The 15,306-nt window shown below is 31.9% G+C and overlaps 1 protein-coding gene across 1 annotated transcript in view; it reads right to left on the bottom strand.

Moving 5' to 3' along the window:
• LOC106677624 (transmembrane protease serine 9) overlaps positions 1-15,306 on the bottom strand; it is a 29,078-nt gene that overhangs the window by 11,256 nt on the left and 2,516 nt on the right. Inside the window, exons 3-6 of the mRNA XM_067049435.1 lie at positions 3,967-4,320; positions 3,113-3,267; positions 1,359-1,465; positions 763-1,025 (exon numbers count right to left, since the gene is read on the bottom strand). Of these exons, the coding sequence (XP_066905536.1) occupies positions 763-1,025; positions 1,359-1,465; positions 3,113-3,267; positions 3,967-4,320 (879 nt within the window). The remainder of the gene's footprint in view (positions 1-762; positions 1,026-1,358; positions 1,466-3,112; positions 3,268-3,966; positions 4,321-15,306) is intronic.

Raw genomic sequence — 15,306 nt, forward strand, 5'->3', positions numbered from 1 at the left:
AGGTCTATATCCTAGGAAATGAAACCCTAATAAACATCTAAATCCAAAAAAAATTTGAAATTTTTTGGCTTGCCAGAAAGAATGAACTTGTTCACACATTTTCTACATCAACTTGAGATACTTATTACTCTTACATACTTTGATCGAATTCTAATGTTTAAGTTTCATTGGAAAAAACAGTTTTCTCTATTTCTAGTGATAACTCTAAAGAATAAATTTTCTAAATCTGAAGGCAATAAAAAGCCACTTAAATGTATTTAAATAAACGTAAATACATTTTATATCGTATCTACATTGTCTTATATTTCAAATTCAAATTGATTTTTATAGAATTTGAGTAGTGCAATTTGATAAAATTTAATGTTATTATTAACCACCAAACTTGGAAGTTGAGCAAATGACTTTATAAGTTTTAAAAGATTTTTATGATTTTTGTGCTATAAAACTGGCATTACATGTCAGGGATTTGTGAAAAATCTGAACTTGATAGAAGAAATGGGAGTTCATTTTTGGTTTCAGCCGACCAAAAAAAATTGAGATCAGCCAAAACAATCAAATAAAATTTTTTATTGTATATTGATTGTGTTTTGATGATTTCCACTATCCCAAAAAATATCATACCAGGCATCACTAGATTAGTGGGAACGTTCAGTGATAACTAAACAGCAATTAGTTTATTTTTAAAAAACTCACAAGGAGTTGAAGATTTTACATAGTATAACATTTTATTGTGATACCAAAAATAATTATTTTATAACTTACCCCATGATGTAAGACCCCAACCAGATGCTATAGCAGAGTTTGCATTCACTTCCTTGCTAGTGTGAAGGCAGAGAGGGCGAATGTAAGTATTAAGTTTCACTTCCCTCTCCAGTTCGAATAGAGATATGTCATGGTATAAACGTCGATCATTATACTGTGGATGATTTATACGTCTTCTTATCCTCAGTTCTATGGGGTCTGCATCATCATAGTTAATCGATCTGTCAAGTTCTCCAAGTCGGACCCAAGTGGCTACTCCCAAGCTAAAAATATTTACATGCATATTAATTTCTCTACTTATAAATATCTTTTTTAAGAAAATTCGATAGATATTGGTAAGCAATGCATTTATTAGAACTTATTTTTAAAAAATTTATTGTTTTTAAACAGAAAATTTGAAGGCCTGATTCTATCAAAAGCTACAAATTTATGTTAAAATAGCTCTGGACAATAGATACAAAAATTTTAAATTTTACTCAGAATTAAATAAGCCCACATATCTACGTTTATGAATCTAATTATGTCTTTAAAAAATATTCATGTGAATAAATATAGAATAGAAAAGAATGAATAAAAAAATTTAAATATAACATTACCTATCTGGCTTAGTACAATGGGCAGCGCTCAGGACAAATTTAGGGCTGATTAAACTTCCTCCACACCCCCATTCTATTTTCGGTCTATCACCATAGCCAATTAGAGCCTAGGAATAAAAAAATATTAGTACTAAGTAAAAATGACATAAACAGTGCTCAAACAGAAAGCATGATTTAGATTTATTTTATTCTTTATGCAATTTTGACAATTATTTCTAAAATACTTCAAAGCTTTTATGTATATCGGAGAAGGTTCTGTTCACGCTTGTTGTGTGTTTGTCTATCTCAGTCCATTGATCATTTATTGATGTTGTTTTGGAGCCGAGGTATTTTAAACTGTCTACTTTTATAAAGGATTTACAGACCATGTTGTTAGGGTCAACTTTTTGGCTTAAAATCATATATTTTGTTTTATCTTCATTATCTTGCTAGCCGATTTCTTCTCCCTTTCATCATAGAGTCTTTGCGAGTCTTTCCATGTCATCTTGGTTACTTTTGAGGACCGCAATGTCATTAGCATGTGCCAGGATTTAATGTTTCATTGTGATGTGCACCCCACCCACGTGATGTTCTTCTAATCACTTTTTCTAAAGCTAGATTGAACGGCATTGGAGAGAGTCCATCTCCTTGTCACAGACCTGTTCTGACTTCAAAGGTTTCAGATACTTCTCCTTGCATCAGGACTCATTTAGCATCATTGCATTTAGGATCATTCGTAAATGCTTTTGTCAGTCTTACCAACTTCATGGGAATTCACATTTCAGTCATGATCTTCCAATGACAGTTTCTATCTTCGAATCATAAGCTGCTTTAAAATTGACAAAAAGGGCATCCTGATCTACTTCCCATCCTTTTTGAGTATCTGTTTCAGGATGAAGATCTGGTCAAGCGTGCACTTTCCTCTTCTAAACCCTACTTGGTGGTCACCTATTATATTCTTGTAATACCAAGATATTCAATTTAGCATTATGTTGGTCATCCAGTAGACCACCCGAAGCAGTGCTATGCCTGCAGCCTTTCTTTAGTATAGGACAGATCAGGCCAGTGTTGCAGCCCTCTGATATCCTTTCCTCCTCGCATATTTTTTTGGATTAGTCGCAATATAGAGATTCTTGGTTCATAGAGATTCTATTATTTACAAAGTACCTACTTATAAATTAAAAATAGATTTAGTTGGTACTTAGGTAGTATATATACAACATAAACATGACCAAATCACCTCCTTGCACAACCGTTGGTCTAGTAACAGTACTTCCTTATATATTTTTTTGTTAATATACATAGACTTTTTTCAATATTGAAACATTCACAAAAACAAAGATGTTTTAAATATAACAAACAATCTAGATCTATTTTAAGGATTTAAAATTGTTGATAAACATGTTTTTTTTATTTAATGTTTAAAAAAACAAATCATATAAAAGGATTGATAAACTATTCATTAAGTTCGATTTATTATGTTGTTAAATTTATCAGTACTGTTTGAAAAATGTTGATTTACCACAAGTTTCTGATAAAAGTATTAATACTATTTAACAAAGCCCTTACATTAAAAAAAAACAGTTTATTTTTTAAGCATGTTAGAAACACTTTTGTGTATAATCATTATGTGGGTAATGACTATAATATTAGGTTTGGAATATACATAAAGGTTCATATTGAATTTAGTAAATATTAAATACATAATAACATTATATTTTGTATATGAGATATTTTACTTGAAAAAAAGTAAAAACTAATCAACATTTCTTTACCATATGAGGAAATTCTTTAGGCATCGAATTATTGCCACCAACAATTAGAGTTTCGATACCACACTCCTTAGTTTTAATGATCTGTGGTTTTTGGTTTGGTAATAATGAAGGAGACTCCTGAATGCGATAAACATACTCAGCATATTCCTTACACTCTGAAAAAAAGAATTTAAAAAAATGTATTTATAAATCTAATAATAATAAGTAAGGACTTTGTTTTTACAGAAGTCTGAAATTCCTAAACATTTTAATCATGAATTATTTTTAGTTAATAGAACACATTCTTAAGTGAATTAAATTTTAATAAAGGCTGATAAATTAATATTAGAGTTGTAAGTTTACTTTCAACATTAAGTAAATTCAAATTTAAATAAAGAGCTCTGTAGAAAAGAAAAATTTATCAAAATTAGCAAGGGCAAAATCCTACAGGTAGGAAGGGTACAGAATGATGTTTCGGTGTAAAGTAACTGAGAAGAAGTACTTTGGTAATTTCACTTACTTTGGAACAGCTATGAAACAGTTGGGGAAAAGGAATTCAAATCTCCAGGATAAGTAAGGAACACTTGGTTTACTACCAGATTTGCAATACTGTGATTGGGAAACATGAATGATAATTCTTATTACAATATTTAAATTATTTGATGACCTTCATTCAAGATAAGAAATAATAATACTTAAAATGGATAATTTTATCATTATAATAATATATGTAATTGATAATCAGATACTTAATGCTTCAAATTTAATATTCATTATTCTGCATATAATTACAGTTTGAAAAAACTTTTGAAAAGGGTATGTCAGTTTTGAAGGTAAAAAAAATATTTTAACAAAGCAAGAACATGAGTACTTACTTTGTTCTGCTTTGGATTTTGTAGGGTTAGTTGGTTTTATATTTGTACTTGGTCTCGCAGTCCAACTTCCCCAAACAGGTCCTTCTTCCCCGTCAATCTTATTTGTAACCCCTCCGTACGGTTTGGAAGTGGTCCGTCTTGTAGCTGGTTGAGTAGTAGGCTTAGGTAGCCTGGTGGTAGTAGTTTCTGTGTCTGATTGAGTAGAAAGTGGACAACAGATGATTGGTTCATTGCCTTGAAAACTGCAGATATCAGGCCTTATTCCCTTTTGTCTCATTTCCTTTAATCCAGGGCAGTTACTCAGGCTTTGACATCTCCAAACACTTGGGCCATCTTTACAAATATCGTTGGGACCTGAAATTTAATATAATATAATAATATGAAATATAATATAAATAATAATGGTATTTACACGCAAGTGGCTTTAATTTCAGTCTCTGTATTTTTATCAGACAACTAGTGCTATTAGCAATGCTAAATAGTAAATTAATATACTGATGCAAATGAAAATTTCATCAGGAACATAACGTTGTTATGCCTAAATAGTGGTGAATCTGAAAAAAAGTTTTGATTTATTTTTGATTGGAGGTATTCTATAGATAGTACAGGTACTACAATTCTAGAGGTCCACAAACTAACTACAGTCTAGGATAGAACCTAAGGCATACATTAAATACTTGTTTTTTGTCAGACTAGTATTTAAACAAAAGTGTGATATGTTTACTTTAAACAAATATGATTACCATAATATTACCAACATAATAGTATATGTAATAAACTACATAATTTTTTAACTCTTTAAACATCGTTAATTGTCTAACATGTTCGTATAACTCTTGTAATTTTTAGTGTTTTTAGGAAAAAATATATTAAAAACAGACCCTTGGTTTCCTTTATCAGTCAGAACCGAAATGAGCATAAGGAAAGATTAGAAGGAAAACATGTAAGAACAATTAACATTGACCTCTCCTAGTTGAGCAACTGCAGGGAGGATGTAGATCTGAACCTTGTCCCACCCTACGTCACTTCTCTATCTTCCTTCTCTTCATGGCAGGCGGGTTGTCATAAGGTTTCCATGAGGGGCGTTTTAGCAATTCAGCTACAGTTCTACAAACAGGAGAAAGGTAGAAATTGATCTTGGGATAGTTGGGCAATACACTAGAAATTCGGCAGTAACCATGAAATTCCTCTCTAACTTGGCCCGATAATCCGATTTTAAGATTATTTCGAGTATCTTAAATCTTGATCAGAAACCAAAAAAAATAAGAGATTATGTTTATGGATTTAACTATAAATGAAAGCAAGGTTCTAATACTTTAGAATAACCCAGAGGTTCTCAATCTTTTTCCATTTGCGGCTCCCTAAATAATCGGATTTTTTCAGCGGCGCCCTTAATAAATTTTTTTTTCTAAATTTTTGACTTTCTTAAAAATTGGAAAATTTTCCTTTTTAAAAGCGACTACTCATTTAACAGCGACAAATTAATAAGAATGGAATGGACGGTGGCAGGCAAGTCGGAAGGGCTCCACTCTGAGGATGTTCTTCCCTACTGTCCATTCAAGACAGTGAGCGGGGGTGGGTTCACCCAGATTATTGGGTCTCGCAAATCCTGACGGGACATGATGGGTTCCGTGGAAATCTGCAAAGTTTTGGGAAGAACATCGACACCCGGTGCCCTACGTGCGGAGTCCCAAAACTGCAGAGCATGTAGTGTTGGATTGCACCGCCATGGAAGGACTATTCCACCCAGGACTATAAGGAATTATCCCTTCTTCAGAGAATTCATCTACGGGTAGATGAAGGTGGTCGGCCCGACGCAATTTATGTTAGGAAGTCCTCGACCAACCGTAATCGGCGAGCCACCAAGTCAAGAAGATGAAGATAAAGAAGCTGACTCAGACTGATACCAGAAGGGCCCGACCAGGCTGCTTGCTGGAGGAGGCACCCATACGGATGCAGGTGGATAAGGTGCAGCCCCACCTAAGAGGCGCTGGGCTGCACCACAGTCGAACACCAATGAATAAATAAAATAAAGACAATTATTGGTGGCAGCGGCATGCGTAATCCCCGCATAAGCCCCACAAGCGGGAAATTCAAAATTCCTACTTATGCTATTATTGATAATGCTTTAGGACATAGCTGCAAACTTGCGCTATGCTCGCTCAAAAGAGATAGAAATAACCCAACGTATCTTTTTCAGTGGAGGAATGCTAATTTATATTATTCTTTTTTAGTGGATTTTGATATTATCACTGCAATGCAGAGCTGGTTTTGTACACTAGTATCTTTCTAGTACTTTCTAGCCCCCATACTCTTTGATCCTTGGGTCCCGGTATAAGTAGCCTGATTCACTTCATGCCGTAGGAACGGAAAGGGGAACCGTTCCTACGGCATGAAGTGAATTTATTTTTGGTGTCCAGGGAGGAATTACTTTTGATGTCTTCACACCAAGAACAAAAAATAAACAAATATTGATAATAAAAACCCAGCAATTTTTAACTTACAATAATAACGTTCTCGTCTGATCAAACAAAAAATTTATGTAATTTTTTTGTTAAAATAATTTAAATAAATAAAAATTTACTGGGTGTGGACAGTTAGTTGGGGCACTTCATATTTTTTTAACTCTTTGAAAGTATTAACTTTAACTTTAACTTTAACTAAGTATTAACTCTTCGGTAGTATTAAGATACCTACATGTAATAAATTGGAGAAAGTCTGCGAACTACTTACGCCTCAATATGTCTCAGAAGAAAGTTTACGATCTTTAGAGCATGTAGGCTGAGAATGGACACACACCTTATTTAATTAGTTTATTGAAATATGGGACTTTCTGGTCAATTTTCTAATGAGAAGAAAACTACCAGTCAAAAAAAAGTACTTTTCCTACTTGGATTACTTATTTATTTTTCTCGAAGAAATTTCCCTTTTATGACGTTTCTTTTTTCCTTTATTTAAACATCCAAACAACGTTGGGGACAGTTTACCAATTATCCAGTTCATAAATTATATGATGGACATATCGCACTAGTATTTCTAAAGTGACACAACTCAAAAAGAGGTGTGTTTGAGTTATGACTATGAAAGAAATTGGTAAATATATCTTTATGAATCATCAAAACTGTATCAACCTAGCTTCAGAGCTTGTCCGCCAGAAGGCACTTGTGTCACTCTTGCTGCCTTAATGGTATTCCCCCTCCATAGGCAAGAGTGTCACATTTCCAGAAATGTAAGTTTTAGACTTATGTCACTTTAGAAATACAAGTGCGATATGTCAGCATAGATTATAATAAATTTTTATATTCAAAATCTTGAATATAAGTATACATTTTTTTTTTTGCTTTTCATTAATCTTAAATGTTTTCATTGTATTTGTCATAGGCTGTTTCGACATTAACATTTAGTCTATTTTTCATTAAGCCCCTCCTTCTAACCTGCATTATTTCACTGCAGTGCAATGTATTCTTATTATAAACTATAATGTAGGTTTCTTTTCAGTTATGAAAGTTGAGGCTCAGTTTATTTAGAAAAAAAAAGTTTTCTTTCTTTTTTATTATATCATGTAAATATATGTAATTTATATATTATATTGGAATGTTAGGATTTTGTAAATAACACACGCGTTATTATACATATTTTATTACACTTAAAACTAGAACACAACATTATAACATTAGCAGACAACAATACGCTTTTTTAGCATGCAACAAAACATCCTCCACTCATTGAATAGGAAAATTTCCAGAAACCAGACGCTCATTCACACCACATTTATAGTCGACACAAAGCCGGACTCCTCCATCTAGTTTTGGAATTACAACAAGGGTAGATCCCCAGTCACAAGTAGCCACTGGTGTAATAATATCTGATTTTTCAAGAGAGTCAAGCTCCCTTTCCACTCGATCACGAAGAGCAAATGGTACTCTGTAAAATCATGAGGAACGTGTTCAAGCGACATCTCTGCATCGATCTGTAAGTTCTAGTCGCGACCCAAAAGTGCGTCATGGCCAGGTGCAACAATGTATAGGTCGGCTAAAATGCGTTTGTTTTTATAGGTTACTGCAACATTTACTTTACCCTTGCAGGGGACGATATCATTTGAAAAAGCTCTGAAGTTGACATGCGCAGGTAACAGCTCTTTTTTTAGATTAAGCTGTTGCAATTTGTCTTCTGGCAGAATGGAGAATTTTGCACCAGAATCCACCTCCATTTTGAAGGTTCACTGTTGAGCGACACAGTTATGATATACTTCACTGAGCAGGCATTGAGTTCATATAAATCAACTATGCTAGAAGAGACATGTGTAATAGCATTGCATCCGTAAGACTGGGTTGAATGATCAAAGAGGCTTCCATCAGATTCATGTCCGATTTGCTTAGAATCAACAACAAGATGATTTTGACAAGGCTTTGATACCAACTCTTGAAACATGGCTTTGTGCGAAACATGAAGTGCATCTTAGTTGTTCTCGGTCGATATGGCAGTCATTTGCTTTATGGGAATTTTTCCCGCACCGAAAACATTAATTCTCAATTCCCAATGTGCGATAAAAATCCCGAGAATGTGACAGAGGACAGATAAAGAACGTAACCGCGGAAAGAACTTAAAAAAACTTTATTGGTATCAAAGTTACAAAATATGCACTACTACTACTACACTATTACTACGAATAACAAAGTAACAACTCTAATGACTGAATGAACTCCTTAGCTCTGTAACAGGGGGATATAAATACAATGATGGTGGAAGGGGATAATGCTGAGTCAGATATATAGGGTTATGCACCTTAACTGACGACAGAGAGCTCGGAATGGTGTTTCGGGTCTAGGTCTGGTGAGGACGCGAACCTGCTTTGTCTATGTTTGAACTTCCCGAAACTTTGTTAACATCCATGGAGTTAGACGAAGATCCCGGTGTGAGAGTCAGGGGTGAGCTCGTGCTACTCATTTGTTTACTTTGAATTCGCGAAGCTTACAATGCCAATGCTTTTTTAAAAACGTCATCAAACTTTGTAATGTTAGCTTATAATAGTAATTCGCGGATCCAATCGTCACGGATTCCTCGCACAAACTGGACCCGTAAGAAAACTTCAGATATCGAGACTTTTTTCTTACAGGAACATTCAGCGCATTGGACATGAAACTCACAATCTGATAAATGACGTCGTAGCGTAGCAACATATTCAGAAATAGACTGAGAATCCTGTTGGTAGCAAGATAAAAAATAATGTTGAGAAACAACAACATTCCTAGCGGGCAGCAGCATCTTCGAAAATTCCTGTAAAAGGGATTTGTAATCTAGTGAGTTCAGCGGCCTCCCAGGTCCTAGAAATGTGGCTAAGCTGTTGTATTGGATAGGGCCTATTGAAATCAGAAGTAACTGGGATTTTTTTTTATCACTGGTAATGTTTTTCATGTTTTCAAAACGTTCCAGGTATGAAGAGAATTTCTCCACTGATGACTCAAATCGTTCAAATAGTGCGACATTGCCATTACTAGTACTTTCGGCTGCTATCAACTGTTCAACGAGAGTTTTTTGATTAGAAATAAGTGTATGAGAAAACGTTTCTAAAAAACTTTTAAATTGATTGTCATCCATTGTAAAGTGTATGTAGAATGAAAACAAAGATACCGGAAAACAAAAACGTAGCCTGTGTCGTAGACGGAGGTTGGAAAAGATTGTGAACGTTCATATTCCGTTTGATAGCAATTACTGAACAAAACGATGTTTTAATTCTCGCCACCAATTATTATATTGGAATGTCCGGATTTTGTAAATAACACACGCGTTATTATACATATTTTATTACACTTAAAACTAGAACACAACATTATAACATTAGCAGACAACAATAGAACCGCACATAGCAAATGAAACCCATGGTTTCACATCAGATATGCCATTATGTATAATTTATCATAATAAGCAATTTACGCCTTATTGAAGTGAAATTTCTTTAGGAGCGGTAGAGCAAATTGGTCTGGGTCAGAAGAAAAGTGAAACGCCTTCTTTTCTAAATATATTTAATAAAATATAACAAAAGAGATATTTCATTTCATTCATTTATTTAATAAGGACAGATTTTCCTCAATCAAATGCGATTTTCTAACCTTTAAATAATAAAATCATCTAAAAACCTAAGAAATTTCATTTCTGATTCATGATTCTCACATATATTTTTTAATTGGTTATTCATGTTCAATGCTGCTTGTTACCAAGACTTAATACAGAATCCATGATATTGGCAGCCTAGCAAATGTAACAAATATAGGGCAAAATCGGCTCACTTATGCGTAAAATCGAGCTAGTCATTTATTTCAGTTTTTCATGTGAATTACTAATATAATGGTCCGGAAATCCAAGTTTTTGCATGCCTTAATTAAAAAATACTACAAAAAAAAGAGTCAATTTTTCTCATAAAATATGCATTCTACCAAATACAAAGAGTTCTAATTACATTTAAAACTTCCTAATTATAAGTTCAAATTTACAAAGGTAAAAAAAAAAAGAGGTTCTGTGTATATTTTCGGTATTTCAATTAAAAATCGCAAATTATCTATATTTTACACAACAAATTTAACTAACTTATTAAAATGGAGTGATACTGAAATCCTTGATCTGACCAGTCGAACAGAGATTAAGACTTTACATTCTGACTGATATAGAAATATAATAACTGCGAATTACAAGCCAAGATTCAAGGACAGGATGGAGAATCCATGTTTTTTATGGACAATTAAACGTTGCGTGCTTCCGTGAAGGAAAGCTAATAGTACAAGAGCCGGGAAGAAAAAAAGGCAGTTATCTCACCCCAATATTTGATTACTTTTATAAAAACTATGTATAATTACTAGTCAAAATCGATGAGTCTGCCAAGTATTGGTAGGGGGAATATAAAATGGTGGCTGTTTGAAAATGTCAAAAATAATAAATTTTTTATTCAGAGCTCTATATCTTAAAAACTACCAACAACACTAGAAAATCTAAAAGAACATTATTTAAAGAAGGGTAAATTTGTTGAAATATGAGCCTTAATGGAGCTATTAACGTCCAATAGTTCTCGAGATATAGCTTTTTAAAAAGCAACATTTCTTTAAAATCTACTGAAATATTAGTAGTTAGTTAATTTATTTTGAGAAATCTAAATTTCAGGAACTATGTGACGTATAGATGTCTATTAGCACTCAAATTAAAGCTAGTTTAATGTACTATAAAGTAGTTTATGACCTCTACCTTCGTAGGCATAGTATTCTTTATGATATTTGCTAAAATAAATTGATTTATAGTTGTTTGAACAATAAGTTTGATTTATGAAAAACATTATTTCAAAAACCATTGGACGTACAGATGTCTGCCAGGAATCAAATTAAAGCTAGTTAAATTTACTACAAAATAGTTAATATCGTTCATCATTGTGGAAGTAGTAGTTTTTATGATATTTGGCAAAATAAACTTACAAAATGTTGATTTCATAAAATGTTGGATTTTTGACAAAATATATCTCTAGACCCATCAGACGCACATATGTCTGGCAACACTCAAAATAAAGAAAATTTAACTTACTATGAAGTAGCTTATGACACTTATCTTCGTAGGCTTAGTAGTTTTTATGATATTCACATATGAATATAACATTGGCAAATGAAAATTTATCCGAACAACTATAAATCAATTTATTTTAGCACATTTCATGAAAACTACTTCTCCTACGAAAATAAATGTCATAAACTACTTTATAGCTCGTTAAACTAGCTATAATTTGAGTACTGATATACATCCGTACGTCACATAGTTCCTGAGATATGGATTTCTGAAAATAAATTCACTAACTTCGTTCCGTATAACATTTTTATAAAATGTTGCGATTTAAAAACATATATCTCATATATAATATAAATATATAAAATATATTAAAAGATATATCTATATCTGGAGAACTATTGGACGTAAATAGCTCTATCAGGGCTTACATTTTAACAAATTTACTCTACTGTAAATGATGCTCTCTTGGATTTTCTATTGTTGTTGGTATAGAGCTCCGAATAAAAAATTAATTATTTTTAACGTTTTGAAACTGCCACCATTTTTTATTCCTCCTACCTATACTTGGCAGACTCATCAATTTTGACTAGTAATTATACCTAGTTTTCAATTAAGTAATAAAAAATTGAGGTGAAATAACTGCCTTTTTTCTCCTCTTGGTCTCTTCCACTATAAGGGATTTGTTTATCTGTAATCCAAATGGAAGTACCAAAAACATTGTAAATCCAAGAGCATTACCATCAAAACCTTAAAATTGCATAAAATAGTAATTAAAATTTATGTAATCCAAAACATAAAATCATAATGCTTATGTGTGTGCGTGTGTATATATATTATACTATATTCTGACTGATTGTTTTTTTCAATAAGGTTAATTAAAAACACGAGTATTCAGATAGAAATCACCAATTTCTGTCGAGTAAACATTTTTAATTTTAAAAGTGTAGCTTTATTGGTAATTTATTCTAGGAATATTAGAAATATAGAAGAAACATTGTTTATTCATTTAAGAAATTCAATTTCATACATAAATAAAAAACAACTTGAATTTTAACAATTAAAGTGATACAATTTTAGGGGGATCGTGCCATCGGTTAAGCAATTTCTTTTAATATATAAACAAATTCTTGATAAAGTTACATGTGTAACAGAATGAAAAATAACAGCTCACCTGCATTGCAATTGTGATTTTCTTTCGCTAAAATTATGTTTTGAGCAATAATTGTGATAAACAATTTTTCGATCAATTGTAAAAACCGCTTCATCTTTGGTTTTAGATGAATCAATCTAAGATTTTAACTTTGAACTAAATAACGCTGTTATTTTAAAAAATAATAAATATTACCACTCCATAGGAAAGTAAGCAATAAACTAAATTCGAAGCGGAGTGTTGTCTTTAAAACGAACACAGAGTAGAAGTGAAATTTAGGCAAATGAAAAAATTCTTAGACATTTTGAGAAGCGAATAGTAGAAGGTAGCGTTTATTATATTATTTATTGTATTACTAATTATATAAATATGAACTTTCGATTGTAATCCGGAATTTAGTCTCCATCCTTGCATTTTAATTTATTATTTCAATTTTTTTAAAAACATGCAAATATATGCATTTATCGTATAATATGCCAAAATTTACAAAATAAAACTTGGCGAACTGTATCACAGTAACAGTGTATCTGGGTACACTCATTTGTAAAGACGTTTGATCGGTGACAGGACGGAAACAAGAAATCTGGGCCTTGATCATGAGCAGCAATTAGTGTTGGACAAAAAGTTATTTCAATTACATTTGACTCTAATTAGTAATTGTGATTACTTTGGTTCAACTACTAATTGGAATTTTAGATAATTATTACAATTACAGTGGTTCATCAAGTAGTTGAAATTACTGATCACAATTGTAATTTAATTTTTGCAGTTTCAAATTACATCAATTATATCTGTACTTTCAATTCCATTTTGGCCAGCACTGGTAGGCATCTAACCACGCAATTTCTAATATTTACAGTCTACAAATATTTCAATATTCTACAAATATTGAGAATTAATAGAATATAAATTAATAAAATTCATAAAGAATATTAATTAATTAAATCCTAAACCAAATAAATTCAAAATATGAAAGATAGTCGACATTTTTAACATATTAAAAACTATAAATTCACTAACAATGTTGATTTTCCTTTAATTATTATTTGCATTTTTTAAAATAATTAATAGTAAAACTAAAAAATAATCTCAGTTATTCATATTAATATCTTTTATTTACTTTTTTAAGACCCCCTACCTGGTCATCTACAGCTAACCAACCTATTCTAACCTTGATGGTGGGGGAGGGGAGCATCTTTTCATGGGGACTTTCTTGGGTCCGAAACAAAAAAAAAGTCAACCAAGGTAAACTTAACTCAGTGACTGAACGATATAGACCTAGCTCCCTTGGCTATAGACTGCACTATCTTAATTGATATTTATATTTTTAAATATAGTGTAACTTATCTTAATGGATACAATTCATAAAATATGAATGTACTAACTCACGATTCCAGAACTGACGAGTATTTATTGGACTAAGAGACATTTATTTATTATGTAGCCAATATTCAGCGTATGTATACAACATATCCAGTGCGTGTATTATTAAAAAAATCATTTATTGTATAATAAAAGAAAATTAAGCCACTCACTTAAAATATGAGGTTCTGAGGATCAATATACTTATAATCCAAAAATCAAATAAAAAGTATAAAACTAATAAGTAAAAAAGTAGCTATTTTTTATTTTTTAATAAATAATTTCGAAAAATACAAAAATCTGTAGGTCATTCAGATCAATATATTAATTGATATTTTAGTTTTTAACTTAATTACATATAAAATACAAACTAAATAAATTGTAATATACTTTAGACAATCAATATCGTATATTATAACGAGGGTTTTACTGACCAACAGATGGACGGATTATTTTAAATTAATTTTTGAGTTTTACATACCTAGAAACGTAAAACCTCAAGTTATATGTAAGGATTCAAATTTGTTCTTATAGGTCGATTACAAGTGCTCATTATTGTAAACAATAAGCCAAAGGTAAGTTGCTGACACTTAACGTACATGTGTATTAACTATGCATTTCGATCCGCTAAGGCTTGGCAAATTTTGGATAATAAAATCCTACAGATAGTGCTCATAGCTCAAAATAAATTGACTGCACGAAAACAAAACAAAAAAAGAAATTATCAATCTTATATCACATCTATTTCTGTACATTGCAGATTGCGGCTCTAAACATGTTTAAGATAATTCATTAACTGGTTGAAAATGAGGTTTGGAGCTGTCAATGTTTGTTAAGGGGTTTATTATTTATATATTATATCTCCATTTATTTTAATGAAATTCAGTTGGGACAGTTGCACAATGGGGCTGAATAATCTACCTCTGAAATCTTGATTAAAACTTGCTGCTGAAAGATTATGAAAACTGAGCAAAAGTGCCATTTTTTTGTATGTTTCATCATTAATTAATTTCCTTTCTTTGTTACGAAAAGTTACATTTTCCGATATACGCATTAATTTTACTATTGCAAATATGTCCTAACGTGACTTAAACGTGAGCGAATGCTACTTTTATATACAGTTCAAAGTGTGCTTGTTATTGAGCACCGGCGGATAATCTTGTCTTAGAACTATTCCGTACACCTTGATGAACACTGCACTAATTAATAAAGCAATGGAAGCCAAACTATCAATTTTATACACTACACTAGTTAATAAAGCAATGGAGGCCAAACTATCAATTTTA

This window comes from Halyomorpha halys, unplaced genomic scaffold, assembly GCF_000696795.3.
Source record: "Halyomorpha halys isolate HHAL.00 unplaced genomic scaffold, Hhal_1.1 Scaffold106.1, whole genome shotgun sequence".
Lineage (NCBI taxonomy): Eukaryota > Metazoa > Arthropoda > Insecta > Hemiptera > Pentatomidae > Halyomorpha > Halyomorpha halys.